Source organism: Perca fluviatilis, chromosome 15 (assembly GCF_010015445.1).
Source record: "Perca fluviatilis chromosome 15, GENO_Pfluv_1.0, whole genome shotgun sequence".
Taxonomy (NCBI): Eukaryota; Metazoa; Chordata; class Actinopteri; order Perciformes; family Percidae; genus Perca; species Perca fluviatilis.
Genome location: NC_053126.1, coordinates 15,943,572 through 15,965,119, shown reverse-complemented (window position 1 = coordinate 15,965,119; position 21,548 = coordinate 15,943,572). Strand labels below are relative to the sequence as shown.

At 43.4% G+C, this 21,548-nt stretch overlaps 1 protein-coding gene across 6 annotated transcripts in view; it reads left to right on the top strand.

Moving 5' to 3' along the window:
* The window catches only part of adgrl1a (adhesion G protein-coupled receptor L1a), a 96,177-nt gene that overhangs the window by 25,066 nt on the left and 49,563 nt on the right, over positions 1–21,548 (top strand). For 4 of the 6 annotated variants that reach the window (XM_039824842.1, XM_039824843.1, XM_039824844.1 and 1 more), the window contains one exon: positions 15,798–15,921. In XM_039824842.1, the coding sequence (XP_039680776.1) occupies positions 15,852–15,921 (70 nt within the window). In that variant the 5' untranslated portion in view covers positions 15,798–15,851. Of the gene's footprint in view, positions 1–15,530; positions 15,664–15,797; positions 15,922–21,548 lie in introns of those variants that run through there. The other 2 variants (XM_039824840.1, XM_039824841.1) reach the window with 1 other exon arrangement.

The window sequence follows — 21,548 nt, the reverse complement described above, 5'->3', positions numbered from 1 at the left end:
GGCACCTGGAAGGACGGTTTCTTTCTGAAGCTTGTTCTGTTGTAATGACGACCTTGGGGAAAGAGTGTGAGACAGCTCTGAAGCTTAGCCAGCATGCATTAAAATGCAAAGCAAGGCAGCGTAGATGGAGGTACAGTTGGAAAACACATTGTGGTACTTACAGTTTCTTTCTACTGTAATCTTCCTTTTTATTGCTATTTCAAATCAAACACTGTCTGTTCATTTTCAAGAGCTTGTTAACTGTTGCCATAATTTCAATCCCATCCATCCCTATACACCTTCCCATTTCTTCCTTAATAATTTAAAGAGAAAAAGAGGAGATGGCAATGTTGGACAAGATGTTGAATGTGTTCCTCTTCACATGTGTGTCTGTGTGCTGCTGGCCCAAGGGCAGATCACCAAACAGCTGTGTGTTAGTGCCAGTGAGTAGACATTTGGTCCACTCGACCCGTAATGCTGGCACACAGGGTGGGGAACGGTGTCCAAGTCCTCCTCTCAAATCCTCCATCCATCCGTCCATCCCCTCTCATTGTCCCTGGGGCAGCAGGCGGCCCCAGCTAAATACTGATCTGCCTGAACAGGCACAGGTGCACCAGGGGGTTTGTCCCACTGCCAAATCTTGTGCTTCTATTTCCTTTGGGCTTATGAGAGGTTTTTGCAGCTCTCTCTTTCGCTTCTGGGGGGATTGCAAAAGCTGCAGATGCAAGTGTTTGATCAGCCTGCCGACAACAAGAAACGGGAGAGAGTGAGAAACAATACAGGAAGAATTCTGATGAGGATTTTGCAGGACTGAAAGAAATGGCAACAGTGATGCGATTCTTTCAAAGGTGTTGTGCAGCTCTGGGAGTCACCAAAAATGGAGTGGAGGTCTGATTTTACTGATGGACAATGCAGTATCCCTTCAGCTCTCCTCAGGGAACTGTGTTTGGTGTGGATGTGTGTGCCAGGGGTTTCTTTAGAGAGGCACGCTGCAGGCATCCCTTTGGAAATGCAGGAAAGGGAGGGAACAGAGGAGTGCTCTGGTTTCATGCCTCAATCAGGAAAGCTTCAGGAGTGCCTCTCAAGGCTCAAATAGAAGCTAACGTCCATTTGTAGTGTATTTAAAAGAGAATGCGTGCACTTAAGGGCTACTTATTGCTTCACGTAGCTGAACAGAGACAGTGAACGAAAGTAGATACATGCGTAAAAGCCTTGGTACACTCAAAGACTGACACATAGCACAGCAAAACTATATATATAATATCTCTCTCTCTCTCTCTCTCTCTCTTTGAATGCCCTTGCTTTCTCATTCACTTTATGTCTCCCAGGACAGTGCTCAGAAATGTTGAAATGGGGCCTAACCCACGAAGCAAAGAGGGAGAGTCGTTTAAGCTAAGTTAAACAAGGGCACTTAGATTTTAAAGGGCCATAATCTTCAAAAAGGGGCGCTTTAAAATCAATTGACAAGACATAAAGGGTAAAGACAGATTAAGAGGAGGAAGGTGTAGTTGTTGGCAGTTAAAGTTGTTGGCAGTTAAGTGACTTATTTTTATGAATGAGCATGTTTAATTGAATGTCATTGATACTTGTTCTGTGAATGCGTCTTTGCTTATGTGCTCATGTCCACGTCTGCAAGTGTGGGCTGTCTGTGTGTATGTGTGTGTTTGCTGGGCAGCGCAGGTGGGCTGGATCAGTATCCAGAACAGCACTAAGCCAGTGATTCAGCCTGCACAGTTTGGGCCAGAATCCAATTAGGACAGCCATCTGGTGACCAATCAGGGCCCTGGCTGTGATGTCACAGCAATAGAGCTCTGGGTTCCATGGGAGCTGGGAGAGGTAAATGCCATGAATCACATTGGATCCCTGTGCTGGTGAGCTTGCTAGTTGGGCCACAGAGCAGACTCATCAGGCCATAGCTATGCAAGCGTCAGCGGATTGGATGATGAGGCGTGAGGGGGCGAACTGTGCCGCTGACCAGGATGCTGGGTCACTGAAACCAGGCTGTTGTGATTTGTGTCCCTGCAAATGTGGGAAGCGTTGTGTTTGTGCTTCTTTACTGACAAGAAGGAATTGTTGGCCTGTACACAAACTCCTTCTTTATTCATGGACAAGCAGTCTAGTACACATATATTTGCTTTTAGTGTATAAACTGTAGATGTCTTTTATCATTTCTGTCTTTGTGTCACTAGATGATGGCAGTGACACCGGAGCCCTCGCATTTAGGGCAAGAGGACAATATGCTGTATCATGGTGTGATTGACAGCTCCATTCATTCTAATGTGATTCATATTTCAAGACTCCCCTCCGTGTGAATGCCCCTATAATTTTAAACAATCTCAAAGAGCACAAGCCAGATCTCTAGCACACAGTGAGTCCCCCTGACCCGTACATACAATGGAAATGTTCCCAGCTCTCACACCTCTTGCTGTTAGCAGACCAGAGGGGTGGTGGATGGCTGGGTGACAGAGAGAAGGAAGTGTCAGGAGAATGGCTGTCACTACCGAAGGGCCCTCTGCAGGGCATCAGAGGGGAATCAAGACAGAGTGACAAGAGAGAGTCTCAGTGAAAGTTGACCTTAAAAAGCTTCATAGTGCCAGATATTGCTGTAACACTTAGGTCTGTGAATATTTAATCAGCCCTTAAGCGAGTTGTAGAATAAAGCAGGTACAGCTCTAGTAGTAATACAGTGCAATACTGTGGCCTATGTCTTAGGCTATAACTAGCAAACTAGCCTACAGTAATAATGCAAATCCCTCAGATGTACAGGATAGAGGAAGGGGGTGGGGGGATGGACTGCTCATCCCTCAGTTGGGATGTACAGTAGCATGTTTAGAAGAAGTGGGTCGGACTGTTGTGATACCTAAAACCAGTTAAATCCACCCTCTTTCCATCTGGTGCTTATCTGATCAGTGGAGCAACGAGCTAGCCCTCTCAGCATGGGATTTCATATCAAACACAGGCCATAAGCCGTATTCAATAGGCATGACAAGGATACACATCAGTGGGAACACGCAATGTATTTGCTGGCCTTGCCTGCATATATAAGGGCAGCAGGGGTGAGACAAGCACAGCGTCTTGACATCAGCACTTACGTAAGTAAACAGGGGAGAGCCCACAAGCCGGACCTCACATATACTTCACACAGAGAGTGTGAGTGCAACAAAAAGAATGAAATTAGGGAAAGAGAAAAAGAAGAGGGAAAGGTGGAGGCAGTCATGCAGAGAGAGACAAATCTGAGAGCCTAGCATGAAGGTGCAGGAGGTGGGAGGTGTGTGAGCTTGTGGGAATGTTTGTGTGTGAGCGTGTGTATACTCTGTATGTGCTTATGCCCGCTCTGCTGCCCTGGTGACTTCAGGTGTTATCTTCTTAGCCTCCAGACGTGACAGTGAGATAATTAAAAATGTTAACACTCACTGGAGCTTGTACTTCTATGAATTCTCAGTTTCTTTCTCTTTCTCTCTCTCATTTGCTTTCTCCTCTCTGTCTTTCATAAACACACACACACGCATGCACACCTACACACTCTCACATTCTATTATCTCCCATAGCCCGTGTTATGAATGACACACTTAAAGCCTGGAATGACTTGGCCATGCAGCAGTGGATCACAATTAACGTCAACGCCAGTATCTGTGGAAATAATTGTCACAGCTCAATTTTGATGTTCTGATGACCTGTTTTTCCTACTTTTAATTCCGAAATACTTATTTCTATTACTACTTTTCTATTACTTATATCTAATATCTATTTGTACGCAGGATTATTCATTTGTTGAGTGCATTTGTTACAAATTCACAAATTCATTAGAATTGTCAGAATCAGTTGTTAATTACAGAATGTTCAAAAAGGAAAGGTGAAAATGGAATGATAGATGTGTAATTAATTAACACTCACTTTTGAATTAATCAGAGTGACTGTAGGATAATAATTATGGATGGTAAAAAGCAGTTGCATTTTATTTCCTTGAATAAGCATAGACAGTAGACATCTATTTTTAAGGCAGTCAACAAACCGAGCCTGGTTTACTGAAGCAGTAGGAGGACACTGTTGAAATGTCTTGGCTCAAGGAAAGGGAGAGAAATACAGACAAAGACATGCTCACTGGAGTGTTTCACATGGAAAAATGAAAATTGACAGAAAGCTGACGGAGAGATGACAACCTTGTTTGTCCTTTACTGGATGATCAACATGTGTTACGCGGATATGGGTCCCCAAGGTGGACATGGGGCGGCTGATACAGAGGGTTCCACGCTCCACTGGAATTCCCCTGCCTTTAAATTAGCATCCTAACTCCGCTTACTCAGCTAGCGGCACAAGCTGTGGAGCAGTGTGTGAACACTGGCGATAATGAAACTGCACACCATCGACATCATTAAAGATAATCTTGGCTCATTTCGTGCTGGGACACATAATCCAAGGAAGATGCCGTAAACAACAGGAAGAGCTCATTTTCAACACCTTCCTACTATCGTCTCACTGGCTTCCACCAGTCTCACTCCTCTCATGCTTGGTTGGGGCGGGGGGTACTATAAGCACTATACATTGGTTTGCCGAAAACAGATCCCAGGTTAAGGCAAAGGCTTGTCTGAAGGCGTCTTCAGCATGTGTCTAATTGAGCGCTGTATAGTTAATTGTTTGTGCGTGGGAGGGGAGAAATCAATCTGTTTTCTCACTGCCGTGACTTCTAGGCCCTGGGGTGAAAGACTGGAGCTGGCAGACACAGACACACATACATGCGCAGCTCTGCCAAAAATCTCCAAACCATGCCTTGCAAGCACAAACTTGCACATGCAGACCCAAACCCTTCCTATACTGGCACACACACACACTCAAACACGCACATGCACACAAACCCCTCAGAGGAAGAGGCTGTGCATGAGGGGTTATTGAGTCAGGGTAAAGTCAGATCCATCTATCGATCGGCTGCTTGCTGAGAGAGGAGTCAGGAACGTGAGATCTGCACAGGTCAGAGGGCCAAGAGACAGAGGGGATAAGAGACAGTAAAAGAGTGAGAACCCTACAGAGCTTACAGCTAGTAGTACTCCCCCCACACCCATCCCTTTGTATGTCGAGCAAGCGTTCTGCTTTGACATGGATATTCAGAGAAGCTCTACTCAGCTTCATTAGAAGAAGATTTCTTCAATTTGTAATTTGGGTCAGTGCCATATGTCAGATCATTGGGAGAGAAAGAGACATACTAACTGCAACTAATTGTTATCCTTATCATTTTATCTTTATCCATTGCTATAGATTATTCTATCATTAATGTATAATATATAATTAATCTACAGTAAACCACCATGTCAATTAACATAAATGCAAATAAGGTACATTTGCATATTTAGCTAATCAGCTCATTTGCATGTGTTTAGTTATCTTTAAGGGTGTTTCAGTTTATGACTGAGTGCTGCTGTCAGTAAATGTCTATTTGCATTTTAATTCTTTATGTTTTCTTCGATGCACCGGTCATCTCCACACAGCAAAAACGGTTGTTCTAGTTTATGCGGAATTTGCAGCAAAAGAGTGTCAACTGAATAATTTACTTTTCCTTTCAATGGGATTAGAGCAACAACTCACATCTGATCTCATCTGAGCCACCAAAGCTCCTTTCCCATTGGCTGACAGCAGCTGGTGGAATGCGTGCAAGCACCCCCTTGATTGGCTCAGAGTTATTTATTTGCACCAAGTCAAAAACTCTTCCATTATTGATGAGAATGAAGCAAACTGGGATCTGATGATGAGATGTGAAAATGGGATGAGAACTGCAGAGGGATGGAGGGAGCATGTGAGTACAAAACAGGGGCGGTGGGGAGTATGGAGGGGCAGAGAGCTGAGGCTGAAGATAGATATGTAGAGGGGGAGGGGTGCTAAGGTGGATTCGTACAAACAGTACTATCCTTCACTTGGAAAGCAGCAGCAGGTGCCATGAGATGTCGGTTGATTCATCTCTCTTTATGCGCTTGGATCACTTTTCTCTACCGAACCTTTTTACCCAAACAAAGGCAGAAGGAGGGAGTGATTCAGAGTGACCAGACGCCCGAGACTCTCGGAACGGAGGGGAAAAAGGTCACATGAAACAAGAGGCTCCATGGAGACCACCGACCAGAACGAAATGTGTCGATGAAATGATGTACTCAGGCCTCCAGGGACAAGAGGAGATGGAGGGAAAAACGAGTACTTGAAAAGCAAGAAAAAGAAAGTGTGGGTAGCAGCAGAGCCGTGTGTGTGTGTGTGTGTGAGTGTGCGCGCACATATGAAGGGGTTTGTCTGGGTGTACATGTCTCAAGGGGTAAACATTACACCATAACACGCATAACTGAAAAACAAGTGTGTGCGGATTGAATGCATGGGAGTGTAGATGTGCTTTTTCTTTGTGTGTACGCTTGCAGACTACGAGCAGTAGTGGGGGGAGGCGGTCGGCACAGACCCTCTGGATCCTCTCCATGCACTAATGGGTGTTCACCTGGTGTGGATCCCGGCATAGCGTTTCCAGCATCGTGCTGTTGGTAATTAACAGAAGCAGGCAGTGGAAAGCAGCACCTGTTACAGCCTGACTGACGGAGGCCCTGAGCTCTGGGCTCTGGGCTGTGTCTCCCACTGTTCCTCTCTAATAATCAGACCACCATCGCCCATCCTTCCTCCAGGATCTCACAGCATGTTTGCATGCACTTGTGTGTTTGTGTGATTACGTGTGTTGTTCAAAACAAGAGAAAAGAGCTAGAGAGACAGAGAGATTATACAATCATTTCAGTAGCAATGGTAGTTCCAAACATACAGTAGCTTGAGGCTCTCTGTGTGCTTCTAGATGTTATTTTTTCAGCAAATGTGCATGCTAGTGTCAAACATTTACCTGTCTGTTTCCCAGACAGCTGAGCAATACACTAATGCAAAGGCTGCTGTGTGATAATTCTTTTGTTGTGCCTGAGACTTGATTTTACCTAGTAAGTGTCAACGGTTTATATTTTCCATTTCTGTTCAGACTTATTTATACACACACTATTAATGTATCTGTCACTGATTTAGTTGTTTTAAATAGCAGATAGAGATACATAAATGAGGGGGTTTCAGCATTAAGTTGAGATTTAACTGAATAAGACCACTGCATGCTTATGTTTGCGTGGACATACATGTGTGTACGTAGGCTTTTATCTCTCCTGTTGTTCCTGAGTAGATATGAAGGTAGACAGTGGGACGAAGCAAGAGAGGATGTGAGTGACAGCCATGTTTTAGAATTGGGGCATGTCAGCCAGGCCTGCTGTGTCAGAATCTCCTGATGCCCACTCTGCCCATGCTAGAGCTGGATAACCTTGGCAGGCAGATTGGGGTCACTACTATCAAATTAGATACATCACACACACACACACACACACACACACACACACACACACACACACACACACACACACACACACACACACACACACACACACACACACACATCGTTGCACATCACAGGTCACTCCGACATGTGCATTTGGTCCTACTCGCTGTGTGAAAATTCACTTAAGTTAGAGTTTGGTTGAATTGCTAAAGTTTCCCTAAATTGGAAATGCCCAGCTTTCACAATGAGATAATGCACTGGGATGATAAAAATCCAGATACACTTATCTGAGGTTTAATTAATGTGCGCTCACATTACAGGCCAGAAAGATACGCTGAGCTGGTCATAACGCAAACTGCTCTGTGCCTGTGTGGGCCATTTACATGCTAGTGTGACTCTCTGACATTACGAGTATTGCTAATAAACAGCACTCTTAAGCTATCTTGTCAGAAATCCAAATCCTGAAAACAAACGTGACCCTGAAAAAATATGACTCTAGCTCACCCAGTAAGAGCGTTCACCCTATGTTGGCTGAATCCTGCAGCGGCGTGGGTTCGGATCCGGTCTGCTGCCATTTTCTGCATGTCGTCCCCTGTCTCTTTACCCCTTTCATGTCTATCCGCTGTCACCTCAAAATAAAGGGAAAAGCCCCCTCAAAAAAATAATAAAGTTGCTCTTTATCCACTGTCGGAACCTGAGCATTCTTACAAACCCTGAATGCACCACAGCACAATAACAATGTCAGATTCATGTTCAACAAGCAGCCTGAGGCACACTTTTTAAACCAAATGCATTGAAAGGAATGAATTATGTTAAAACTTAATATTAAGTAAAGAGGAGGAAACCATTCATTTGGGCAAGTTAGATACAAAACACAATATGAGTACATTACACTCAGACATTGCAACTACTCGGCTCACCTCACAATTACATCGCCTCATACACTTCACCCTTAATTAGATACAAATAGTTAGATAAAAGTAGTTATTGTCAGCAACAATGAAGCAAAGAACCATCAATTTGTTTGAACTGTCCTAACCTAAAGTGTATACGTCTTAGTTTGTTTTTTAGTCTGTCGGACTTGAGTCAAACTAGCTTCACTGAAACCAAACCTTCACCTGTTTAGAGAGCAGATCTCTGAAGTGGCAAGTTGAAGATGTGACAGAATAATTAGTTGATGATGCCACTGACACAAAAGATGGATACTTTCATTGTATGGGTCTCAGCAATGAGATGAAAAGAATGTCAACCTATTTTTAAATGTCACTGTCTCTTTTTGTTCTGAATCCCTGCTCTACTTTGTGCCACAGATCTAAACTGGGTCAACATCACATGTGGCGCCCCGATGGGCTCTTCTGTGTGTGTACATGTGTGAGTGTGTGCATGTTGGTGAACATGTATGTGACTGCTTCAAGACATGATCATGTGCATGTTACCATACACTGATATCAACACTTCCTGTAAGAGTGGGTGTCTACAGTTTGCCTTGAGTGAGTGACTATAGTAGCTAAACAATTACAAATGAGTTTTTTCCACACATTATAATTGTCTATTATCCCCAATTAGGAGTGAGCATGCATTACTGCACTGCACATTGTTTAAGTCTGTTTCTTTGCTTGTTATTAGAGAGAGCTGTGGATGGGCGGGAGTGTAAAAGGTTTGTGTGTATGTGGATGTATGCAAAGGTTTCATGTGTTTGTCTGTGTGGTGTTCATCTGTAGTGTGTTTGATCGTAGCGTATGCTTGGCTATGATGTACCGTAGCGCAACAGTGAGGCGGGCCTTGCCCTGCTGGAGCTTTCAGATTAATAGACACTGATAATAACACACACACAACTCACAGCGCTTCTGTCCTTAATGAAGATGGATCTAGCCGGGGCTGGCGGTGCACAGGCACTTGGGGTGGCAGCCTGCCAGTCACAGCCAAGTGACATCTGGGAACAGCTCAATGCAAAGGGCGGGAGGGAGCAAGATTCACCAGAGAGGACAATTTCATTACATTATCATGTTATATCATAATCCATTGTTGGTGGCTCATAAGATTAATGTCAGGGCCGGCAGTTATCACTCTTGTTGTGTAGACTTAATGGTCACAGTGAATTATTCATTTCCTCCTATTGATTTGCGACGCAACTCATGCTGACAAAGTTGACAGCGCAGGTTGAGTGATATGGAGTATATCTAATTTGACTGGGAGGTTGGGACGCAAGGGAAAAGAAATGGAGGAGAAAGTGTGAGAGGAAAAAGTCAAAAGCCAGAAACAAGATGAAGTTATGTCTCAGTGCAGACAGATGTGGCACTAATTGTGCTGCTCAACTTTCTTTCTTCTAGGTGTTAAAAATAGATTTCTTAACATTGACAAAAATTGACATCTCATCTTTGTCATGGCCAAATTGCAATTTTCAGACTGAATTGATGTATTATCTTTCCACTGGTTGGTGATTGGTTAAGAGATGGCTGACAAATTGGGTCAGAGGTTCCATCCCTGTAAGATATTAGAGCCCATTAGAGCGGGGCAGCAGCCAGTGTTTGTGTTAGAAGACAGGTGGGTGCTGAGGTCACTTCCTCTGGCAGCTGTGGCGGGCATCACAGGGCAAGCATTGATGGGTGGTGGCATTGCCTCCTGTTGCATCAGTAATAATAAACAGTGACAAGCTCTCCGCCGCCGCTATAAATCACAGGACACACTGGAGAAACTGAAGACCAGGCTGGGGAGCACGTTCTCTCTCCTGCGTTGTGTCATTGCTGACAAACAAACTGACTTGTTGGCTGGCTGGCTTGGGGCAGACTATCTCTATCACTCATTCACAGATGAAGCCCTGTTAACACACACAGTCAACCCCTTTCAGATACTTGTGCACTCTGATTAGCATTTACAACTGTCACTCAGAAATATTGGACTCTTACTAGCTGCTTTATAGGCTTTTCTTTTGTAGAACTACTACTGTTTCGGAAACATACTGCTTAAAGTGTAGACTCTAGAGATGAGGAGGTGTGTAGGTTGGGCTTTGTGGAGAGCTGCAGCCGAGGGCGGATGCTGAAGCAGGAAAAAGTGATACAGGGGTGTCTATTGAATAAAGTGAGAGGGGCTCCCTCTTTCTCCCCCCTTCCCTTTGCCTTTACCTCTTTGACAGCCACACTAGCCCTGTTTGATATCCCTCCGCTGTGTTCTGCAGCTCTGCAGATTCCCTTGTCTCATTTGCATTCCCTTATAGCACACTTCCATTAAAGTCTCTCCCTGTTTTTTTGTCTCTTCCACTTTCCTTCTGTTTCTTCAAATAGGTCTTTTTTTTTCCCTGGGTTGCTGTTTTGGAAGGAGCCTTATTCCCTGTTGACTACACAGCCTATCCCCACTCTTCCTGAGTCAGTAATCAAACACATTGGCCCTAATACACAGGCCATTACAAGAGCTCTGATGTTCCATCTGCACACAGCCGGCACAATGGTGTCATTATATAAACAGCCCTGCTGCTGCAGCCAGCAAGATACTACCACACCACAGCTCCAGCCTTAACTGACCTACCCCAGTAAATGGAGAAGTGTTGGGATGATCTGACCTGAATGTGCTTGTGTAGTCGCTGCTATCTTAACAAAATTATCCATCCTGAATGAACGCTCTAGTGTTAACATTACAGTTCTCTATGACCAAGACCGTGTGGGCTGTTGAGCATCAATGCAAATGTAATAGAATCAGGTTGTTGTGAGGGAATAATATCTAATGCTATTATGTTGTCTTTGCTAGTGATAGCCTCACCAAAAAGGATTAGGGAGATTAGTGATAGGCCCAACTGGAAGATAACAATGAAGGGGGTGGGAGGATGGCGCTTTATACAAGCTGGTATAATTTTTTTGCAGTGACATTGATTTGATCTTGTTTTGGCATCTGTTGTGTACAGAGGTGGGATTGTACAAGTCATAGAGAATTGTATTATTTCTCCAGTTAAGATTTTAGGACATTAAATACTAAAAGGAATATTCCTGTTTAAATTCAATAGATAATGGTGTCAGATTGTGCCAGCCATTACCCTTGATGTCACTTTCAGCACAGTGATTGAAGCAAACTCTTTCTCATAATTAGAGTTATCTGATTCCATGCACACTGTTAATAGGGGCTTTTGAGACACACACAAACACACACATGCGCACACACACACACACACACACACATGTGCACACACACACACACACACACACACACACACACACACACACACACACACACACTGCAAGTAGAAGTGTGTCCAAATCATCACTTTGGCTAATTTGAATAATCATTGAATTAAATTCGACTGTCATACCTCAGCATCGTGGAAGGCAGGTTTGACAGTAAAAACACAGCCTCCCACTCAGCAAAGCTCGATCACAGATGGTGATGGTAATGATATTTCATGGTATGTCTGTTACGTTTCAAAAGGAAAAGTAGGATAATTATATTCACTTTGGCGAGTGATTAGTTTTATGGAGGTGAAGAAGTAATTAATGAATTTTATCTCATCCCCATTTATTGTTACACTTCCTTGTATTGCTCCCTCTTGCCTAACAAAAGAGAGTACAAAAGAGTATCGAGTGTGACAAAGCTTCAGCACCGATGAGTCAGAGGGAGAATTACTTAGAGGCCCCCAGGCGAAGCATACGTTTTTGTCGTTCTCTGCAGTCTCATCAAACCCTAATACTACATGGCTAGCCTTCACTGAGTCTAGTGACACCTTCCTCTGAAATAAAGTGCCTGTCTCAGGCCAAATTCCCAACAGTACTTGTAAAAAAAGTACTTGTTTTTGATTTATTCCAGTGGATGTTGGAAGTTTATTTGAACTGAATTTGTACTTGATTACAAATATTTAATGCAGCTGTTTGCATCACTTTCTGATTTGTAAGTGAGATGTGATTGCCATTCAGTTTTGCACGCTCGACTGTGTCAGTTGCTAGGAAGCAATAATTTCCTTCATAGCGGGAGCTTTGCCACTGAACCAACTATTTGTTGTTGAAGCATCTGAGGCATAAACATCAGTCCTAATAGCATGGGAAATGCTGGTGCTTCATCTTAGGATGCAAAGACTTTTCTTTGCATGAAGCAAAAGACCGTCAGAAGTTATGTCAAATTTTTAAATCAATCATGAGTGTTTTCCTATCCAAATACATTTGTGTGTTTGCATTTTCCCGCTCCCCACTTTGCTTCCGATTGCCCTGCATGATTTTCACTTGTATATACAACATACCTCATCATCAAATATATTGAAATGTTAATTTAGAACTTTGTGCGCAAGTATCTTTTGAAGGCTCTCAGTAGAATATTTACTTTTAAAGCTGCAGTTTTAGTCCAATTAGCAGTGTGGATCTGTAGCCTTCTGACCACAGGCTGCCCAGTCACAGATGCACTGAGTCGACTCACTCTTATCATACTTGGGGCTTGGGGGAGGAGGGGGGTAAACAGCCTAAAGCGGAGAGTTGCACCAGCTTTTCTAATTTGCAGCAAAAACTGTCTACTTAAACTCTTTTTTTCTCCCTCCTTTGGATTCTGGTTGGGTAATCTTTCTAAATGCCTCTTTCTTCTTTACAGAAATGATTTGCGTGATGGGGTAAACATGAATGGTTTTCGTGACAGACACACACAGCCTTTACCAGTAGCCCTTGTGACTTGTGACACCCTGTTCTCAATGAGCAAGTCTGCTCAAGCAAACGGATCCTAATGATCATGGTGATTATCGTAATGATCCAATAGAAGTGGATAATGAGGTTATTTGCTTTGGATCAAGGCAGCCTGTAAATTAATAGCTGATGAAACAGAGGGTAGCATCCCAAACAAGATCACCAAACTGTGCACTTAAGTGTAACTCCGCCAACGCGTCGTTTAGACAGCCGCATGTCTTTGTGTTGATACAACTGACATGTCATTTGCCCTGCCTCCCACTTTCTCTTTTGCTCGCCTTCCTCACCTTTCCACCAGTGCAGGAAAATTGCTGTCCATTCTCTCATTTTGTGGGCTCTAGTCTTATAGGGATATGATGTTCCGCTCTATTAGAAGAGAAACAGTGATGATAATAATGGTGGATGTGATCAGTGCAAAAGGTCAGCCTCTGGCCTCGGGCATATAACATCCTCCATGTAGGGAGAGCACAGAGGGTGAAGACACCCATCTCACACCCTCCACAAACTCCTAACCTTCCTCCACCCAGAGGCACACTGACTCATAGACACTGGCAGAAGAAATGCATTCTCATTTGGCATTTCTTACTACTCCTTTGCTATTCTCACTTAGCTATTTTCAGCAGTTTCTCTTCCTTGTTGTTCCTTTGTTCTGTAATTCCTTTGTTTCTTCTTTTCATTCATTTTAGCTAACACTATATCCTTCTTTTCTCTATTCCTTCTGTTCTCCCTTCCTACCACATTGAAACAGAATGTTGTGTAATCTTAGCTTTCTTTTTGTCACAAAATAAAATCAATTTATCCACCCTGCACTTTTCTCTCCCACCCTCCCACCCTTCCTCAATCCCCAACCTGCCTTCCCTCCCTCCCTGCTCCCTTTCTCTGGCCCACCTCATCTTTTGAGACCACAGGAGAGCTTTTGTTGAAATGTACAGACAGAAGCACAGTCAAAAGAAACAAGCGGAAAGACAGATTTTTCTTATTAAAACCACAAAAGCTGGAGAAAAAAAAACGACGGCCTGTCACTGCACAGGAGGGGATCAGTTTTTGACCATTAATATTACAGCCAGATTGGGGGTGGGGGAAGACAGGCTGTAAGAGAGAGCAGTGCCTCCAAGACTTCTACAGTACCACATCACATGTCTATTGCTATTTGTTTACTGCTTTTCTATTCTTTCTTTATCTCTCCTGCCCTCCCTCTGAGCGTGTCCTTTTCTCTCAGCTTCCGGTCATAGAGCGTGGTTGCAAACAAACTCAAAATAAGGCACAGGCTGCACTAGTGCAGAGGTTGTGTGTGTGTGCTCTTTGCCCTCCCCTTCTCTCTCACTCTACGACATCCAACATACTAATCCACACAGCGACACCCTGGCAGGTTGGTGGCTGCGGGCCGGGCGTTGCCACTGGGGAGGAGGGTAAATATCAGAGAAGGTCAGGAAGAGGAGGGGCTGGAGAGGTGGAGGGGAAGCCAAATCAGTGATGATGAAGAGAGGGGGTGAAGCCACCCAGTCACTCAGTACCTGCCATATTGGCTGCCAGGAGAAGAGAGCTTGGCCATGCCTGCATGTTGACGTTTGTGCTGTTGAGCAAACACAAAAGATTACAAATATGCATTGACTTTTTGTCACTTTTTATAAATAAGTGTCTAACTTAATGTATGTCTGATGTAAAGTTTAAATTAATATTAGTGTTATTTTACTACTTATTGTCCCGATTATTTACTTAGAATTTTCCTTTAAATATTTTCAGAGTAAGATTTAAATGATCTGTGCTTTATCCAGCATCTGTAAACCTTACCAGACTTTATGAATGAAACAAATGTGCATAATTTGTGTGTGTGTGTGTGTGTGTGTGTGTGTGTGTGTGTGTGTGTAAAAACTACACATTTGCTAACATTGGAAATTTGTTGTCACTGAAAAGATCTCTTGGCTTGTCAACCTAACTCAATTTGTAGAGTTTGAGCTGCTACTACTCGTAGGTTAGCTGAAAATGCTAGGGCTGTGTGCATGAGAAAGAGAGTGCATGCATGCTTAATCTATTATAGTATGCCCTCCTACAGTATAAGTTGTTAGGATCAATTCAATAAAAGGTATAGAGGGTTGGCGAGATCAAAGAAAATCTTCTAAACCCCCTTCCAAAAAAAGAAATTGCACCCACAAACACACAGATACAGACAGACGCAGTCCAATCTGTCTGTTTCATCAGCAAGCTCAGCAGGAGGAGTATTAGCTCTAACAATACCGTCTCTACTGTTTTCTGTCTTCCAGCCCCTGCAGGGGTAGAGCAGTTTCTACTGTCAAAAAATCAGAGCTAAAGTTCCAGATTATGATTTATTTCATTAGGAAATGAGATGTGTGAGCCCTACGGCACTGCTGACTGAGTCACTGCTTTTCACCGTCTCGCTTTGTGTGCATGCCCGTACGCAAAGACACACACACACACACACACACACACACACACACACACACACACACACACACACACACACACACACACACACACACATAAAAAAACATGTATTTTTTTGTTGTTGAATACAGCCCCATTAACAGCCCCAAAACATATGTAGCATGTCTGATTCAATCAAGCGTTCAAACACTGGAGTGATGAGCTGATAGTGGTAACAGCTGTTGCCATGCCATCCTGCACAAAATGGCCTCAGATCTCCCTGTCTTATCGTTATACCTGACCACCACAGGGGGAGCCTCTGCTATACTGAGAGGAGTAAGAATGCAAAACAGTACATTAGAATAATTCCTCTTTATGGACATACAGTTACATACAACTGTTTATGAGGCACTTACATCTGTTTATGAGGCACTAACCTCTCTAATATTTCTATCTCTTTTTTTCTGCAGGATCACCTACGCATTAGCACCACCCTTTGCCCTGCCCCCTGGTCAGCCTCCAACATGGCTCTAGCAGTCTGGATCATCTTCACCTGTGCTGTTGCTTTCAGCAATGTTGCTCCATCCTCACCAGGTGTGTAATAAATATTACAAATGTTGTGGTATTTTGTCACATTACATTACAAGTAATGTTGTTGTTATTAAACAATAGGTATCATTGTGTATTGCTTAACTAAGCCAGCTTGTAATAAGCACATTAGCTACTGCTGGGTTGGCTGGCTGTAACTGACCTGACCAGGTTATTTCAAATGAGGATGTAATATTTATATGTCAGCTACGTGATGGAGGTTGTAAGTATATTGACTTGCTGACCGGGCTAGAAATGCTGCACTTGATTAACCAAACTGTCTACAGGAGACGGAGAGAGATTGTGAGCAAGGTAGATTGTGTATGTGTGAGTGTCAATAACATTTCGTGTCATCTCAATGTTAGTTGAAGCGTGGCAAGAATATAAGGGGGAATCCGTGCATGTAATGGTGCCATATGTGTGACCTCTTTGAATGTGCCATGTACCATAAGATATTTCATTTTGTGTTTGTGTGTTTGTGTGTGTGTTAGCTGTTGTATGTCTAGCAGCAGGTGACCTGGTTGGGCTGAAGTGATGCTGGAGGGGTGTGTGTTGTTTGTGTGTGTGTGTGTGTGTGTGTGTGTGTGTGTGTGTGTGTGTGTGTGTGTGTGTGTGTGTGTGTGTGTGTGTGTGTGTGTGTGTGTGTGTGATAGAGCAAGGATTGCAGGGAGAGAAGGAGGGCAAAGGAGGGGCTGTTGGGTGTCCTGCTAGTGGCCTGCCACACAGACAGCAGCACACCATCTGCTGTATGCACTCAGTCAGCTATGTGCCAACGAGCCGCTGGGTGATGGACAGCTAGGATGAGCAGGGGGAGGAGCATTAGGTAGAGACACTGTAGCCACAGGGCGGGGCTAGTGATGAAGCAGGAGGAGACGAAGAAACTGAGGGAAGGAGGTTAAAATTAATTAATGTGATTGTGTATGCTTGTGTCAGCATTGGTTTTTTAGCTTTCCTTCTGTGTACTGTAAGCTCTGATTGGCCAGGTGCAGATCTAATTTAAGTAGGTGCTGTTTTTTTCCGTCTTAATTTGGCTGCTTTTGTAACGCTGTGTTCCACCGGGCACATTTTGCCTCTGGCGCTGTGTTGCTTTGTGTTTGTGTGTGGGTGTGCACATTTGCGTGAAAATAATTCAACTATTTGTGTGACTTGGCACTTGGGGGGTATTAATAATGCATTAATAATCAATTGACTGTTATCTGTATTCAGCCCCAACGTACAGACGCAACATTTGGTTTGGTGAAATTAGGAAAATCTTTTTAATAATAATAATAATAATAATAATAATAATAATAATACATTTAATTTATAATGCACTTTTCATCGGAGATCTCAAAGTGCTACATGTTAGAAACAAAAAAGATAAGCAGTTTAAAATACAATTGTGATACAAAACAATGATTTCTAATCGAATCAGGCAAAAAGGCATGCACGTAGACAAATGCGTATGCACACCCACACCTCTTTGGTGCTCATCATTTTGGCAGCTGAATTTTGGCTGAAATGTATTCTATTTATTCTACTGTAGTGTGACCAGAGGAGCAGGAGAGAATAGAAAAAAAGCGCAAGGGAGGGAGAATTTAAAGGAAGAGGGCAGGGTTTTGATGTGACGAGAATTGCTGAAATCACTCTCAGGCTAATCAGAGCTCAATTGGAAACCTGCAGGATCATCACACATGGCTTCACAGTCTAATGTGTACCCCTGCTCCTCCTCGGTGTCCTGACTAATCTGCCATGCTTTAACCTCACTCTACTCCTGGCTGCACATTCTAATATTTACCCCTAACACTCACACATTTGTTACTACCTCGTTAATGCAAATGTTCCTAACCAGCATGAGCTTTGCACACTTACTTCTTCACTGCTCTGTCCCAAAAACCTCTCTCACCTGCCCTATTATCTTGTTAATTCACTATGCAAGTCTCCATTTATTTTTTAAATGCAGTGGCTGTGTGAAATTTTCATCTGTGAATGCAAGCTCATACTAACCTAGGTAAATAAAGTAATGTTCCAACTTCCTAGCGGCATATACCAAGCCCCTCCGCCCGCCTGGCCTGGCAGGCTCCATGACAGACGGACATGAATACCCTGACAAACAGAATGTCCCGCTGATTCCAAAGAATGCTCGAGACTGTACAACCCTTCCTATGCAGCGTTGTTGTTCTGAAAGCCCATTAGGTTTGCCTAATGTGGAATGCATTGCAGGCAGCTGCGCCGAACGTGATGAAGCCCTGACACGGAACTTTCATTTAGCATGGTGCAAGCATCAATGTGTGCATGTGAGTATGTGTGGCTTTTGATGTGCACCAGTGTTGGAAGCCAGATCATTATAAGGATACCTGCGACTTTTCAGTCTATAATGCATGTGAGTTGTGTTAATATGCAAGCATGTACACACACTGTATGTGTGTGTAGAGTATGTCCATGAGTCTAGAATGTGTAAGTGCAAGAGTCTGTGTGTTTTTGTGTTTGCGTGAGTGTGTTCACATGTCAGATTGGTGTGTGTGTGTGTGTGTGTGTGTGTGTGTGTGTGTGTGTGTGTGTGTGTGTGTGTGTGTGTGTGTGTGAGCATTTGTGTATGAGAATGTGTGTGCCACTTGTATCAGGACACCAGCGCCAGCTGACTGGTGGAATCTGTTCTCATCTCCCCTGCATTTAAGCCTTTGCTCTCAGATCAGTCGCGTGGAAAGGCCCCTGGTCCTTTAGTGCACACGCAGACATTTTTATCTGTCTTCCCCTCCTCTCCCCGGCTTTTTTTCTGTGCCTTTTCCCCTGAACGGTAGTTGTTATTTAAGGATGGGGGACTAGCTGTTTTTACACATCTTCTCAACAAAGTGCTTTAGTCTCTCGACTATTCCTGGATGGTGACAGTGTCTGAATGGGGACTGATCTCAATGCAGTATTTTGCTTTCCATAATGCAGAGGTGGGTAGTTATTTTTCGTGGAGGGCCACATGAAGAATTCACTATGCCTTTCCAAGCCAGATGCTTTTTTTATGACTGACCTGACAGTTATTTCCGGTCTAATGCTGCATTTCCACTGCATGGTACTGCATGGCTCTACTCAACTCAACTTTTTGCTTTTTTCATTAGCAAAAGTTGTGGATAGTACCTGGTACCTGGTACTTTTCTTTGCTGCCGCCTCGGTCGAGGTTCCAAGCGAGCTGAACCGATATTGGAAAGTGGAGTTAAAACACTGAGGACCACAGATTGGTCAAAGAGAACAGTCACTAGACACGGGACATCCTGCACAAAGCCACCATTTAAAAAAAGCCAAGCTACTTAATTAGTTTTATTTACTCACCCTAAATAAATAAATAAAAGGCAGGCCACAAAACTATGCCATACACTACGCTATTACATATTACAATTGACGTGCAGACATCGTTGCCAATGAAACAATCCAGCAGTTTTATGCAGCATCGCTATGGCGATAAGTTCAAAATCCCGTCTACACTGAGGGGGAAAATGAGTGGAAAATGAAATAGAGAAAAGCACCTGTTACCATAGTTGAGTCGAGCTATGCAGTGGAAATGAGGCAATAGTGTTGCTCGACCCTAGTAAAGATCATAAGAAAATACTTGATTTGAAAGCACATCCAAAATTACATTTTTGCACAGAGAGTGTAGACTTTCAGTCCCACAATACAATAATATTAAAATGATATTTTCAAAACTGCAACCTACTCACTAATTCATAAGAATTGATTCTCTGACAGGCTTGTAGCAATAATATCTCGAGAGGAGGCAATAAAGCAGTAGTGCCACTAACCTTGCTATGTGCACTTGGCTTCTTGTTATAATTTGCTGAACAGCATATTGCTTTAATGTGTGTTGTGTAAACTCTAAGCTCTACACTTGTGTACCTATCAGATAGGTCTGAAGAACTGAGCATATTTCAGGCAGAGCACTGAAGTTGTGTATGGTATTAGCTAAACCCTCCTCCAAAGCGCGCCGAAGGAGGGTCTGGCTACTCCACATAGTATTCGGGGATGGGAGGAAAACGTGCTGTGGTTTAATGGCATTTCTTTAAACCAATCAGAATCGTCATGGGCGGTGCTAAACTCCGCACAGAGCTGCTGCAAAATAGTTGTGCGAGGGAAAACTCAGATTGGACAGATAGTCTAGCTAGCTGTCTCAATTTACCATGCAGAGATCTGAGGATCAGTCAACAATAGTCCTCATAAATCTACCAAATTTAAAATTCCAACACAAAGAAAGCGGAAGGAAACGGAAAATACAGTACATGCATTCGGTGGAATTTCCTGCAGCACCAGAGCAATCACGGAAGTGGAACGCAAAGGATATATAAAAAATAAAATAAAAAAGAAACTCGGTACTGGCTGATCAGAATCAGGTGACACTAAAATAACCAATTAGATTCAAACAAGTCAATGAGGGTCACACTTTTCTCAATGCTCCTAGGTGCTGCACCTGCTGCTGTTAAGGTTGTGCTGAATTCTTTATTTTATGTATCATATATTGAATTCATTTGGGAAGTGTCCTTAGAGGTATTTTTTCACTAGATACGTTTTCCTTTGACATAACTTTTAGTTTCAGAATCATAGATGGACAGATGACTTACGTTGGTTCAAATTCAGAACAGACAACTTGCATTTTCAAGTTACTAATACAGTAGCTTTGTGTTTTATAGACAGAGTCCATCAGAACTGGCTACTGTATGTATGTGTTTACAGAGACAAGTAAATGCTCTCAATGTGTCTCAAAATTACCTTTTTAAATGTGTTTTACCATGGTTTTTTCTCTGCCATAAATATGAAATCCACAGGCTTCACCGATACTAAATGCCAATCTAGCAGCTTGTGAATATTGCTGCGTATCATCTGGATTTTACAATAAAGAACTGCTGTAAAGCCTTTTTTTCCAGTTTCTCTCTCTTCGCCTCTCGTGTGTTTTCAGGCTTTTGTTGCCTCCTAATTTTACTAGGAGCAGTCTGTTTTTTTCACTTCTCTCACTCCTAACACTCGCCGCTCATTTTCCTCCAATCTCTCTGATTTCTCTCCCCTAACACCTCAGATATTTCTCCCTCTCTTCCTGCGTCGTGATCTCCTTCCCTTAAACGCCCGTCTTTTTGCTAGACTTCCCTCTTTCTATTCCTATTCCCTCTACTGCTATCATTTTCCTTCTCTCTTCCTTACAGCCTCCCCACCTTCTCTTTTACCTTGTTCCTCTTCTGCCCATCGCCTTACAACACGTCTATCCAGCCTTCCTCCTCAATTATCACCCCCCTGGCTCTTTTTTCCTTTCCTTACCCTCTGCCTAAAGTCTGTTAACAGGGCACATCTCTAGTTGTTTCCATCCTTTTCTTTTCCGTTCACTCTCTTTTGCCTCTTTCTGTCTTACTCTCGTTTGCTACCTCCTCTGCTCCCTCCCCGGTGCTGGGGGTTGCTGTGCTCTTCAAAGCCCTTGGCTGAGAGCAGTAGATCACAGAGAGGCCTGTGTGAGTGAAAGGTTAATGGATGGCCTTTGAACATATATTGGTAGTCGGGGTGGGCGGGAGAAGGAGGGAGAGGCCGGCGCGGAGTGGCGGTGTGTTCTTTTAAACCTCCCTTTGAAGATGACGCACACTGCTCTCATGTGTCTGCGCCTGTATACGGGCTGTGCTTTTCTGTTTATT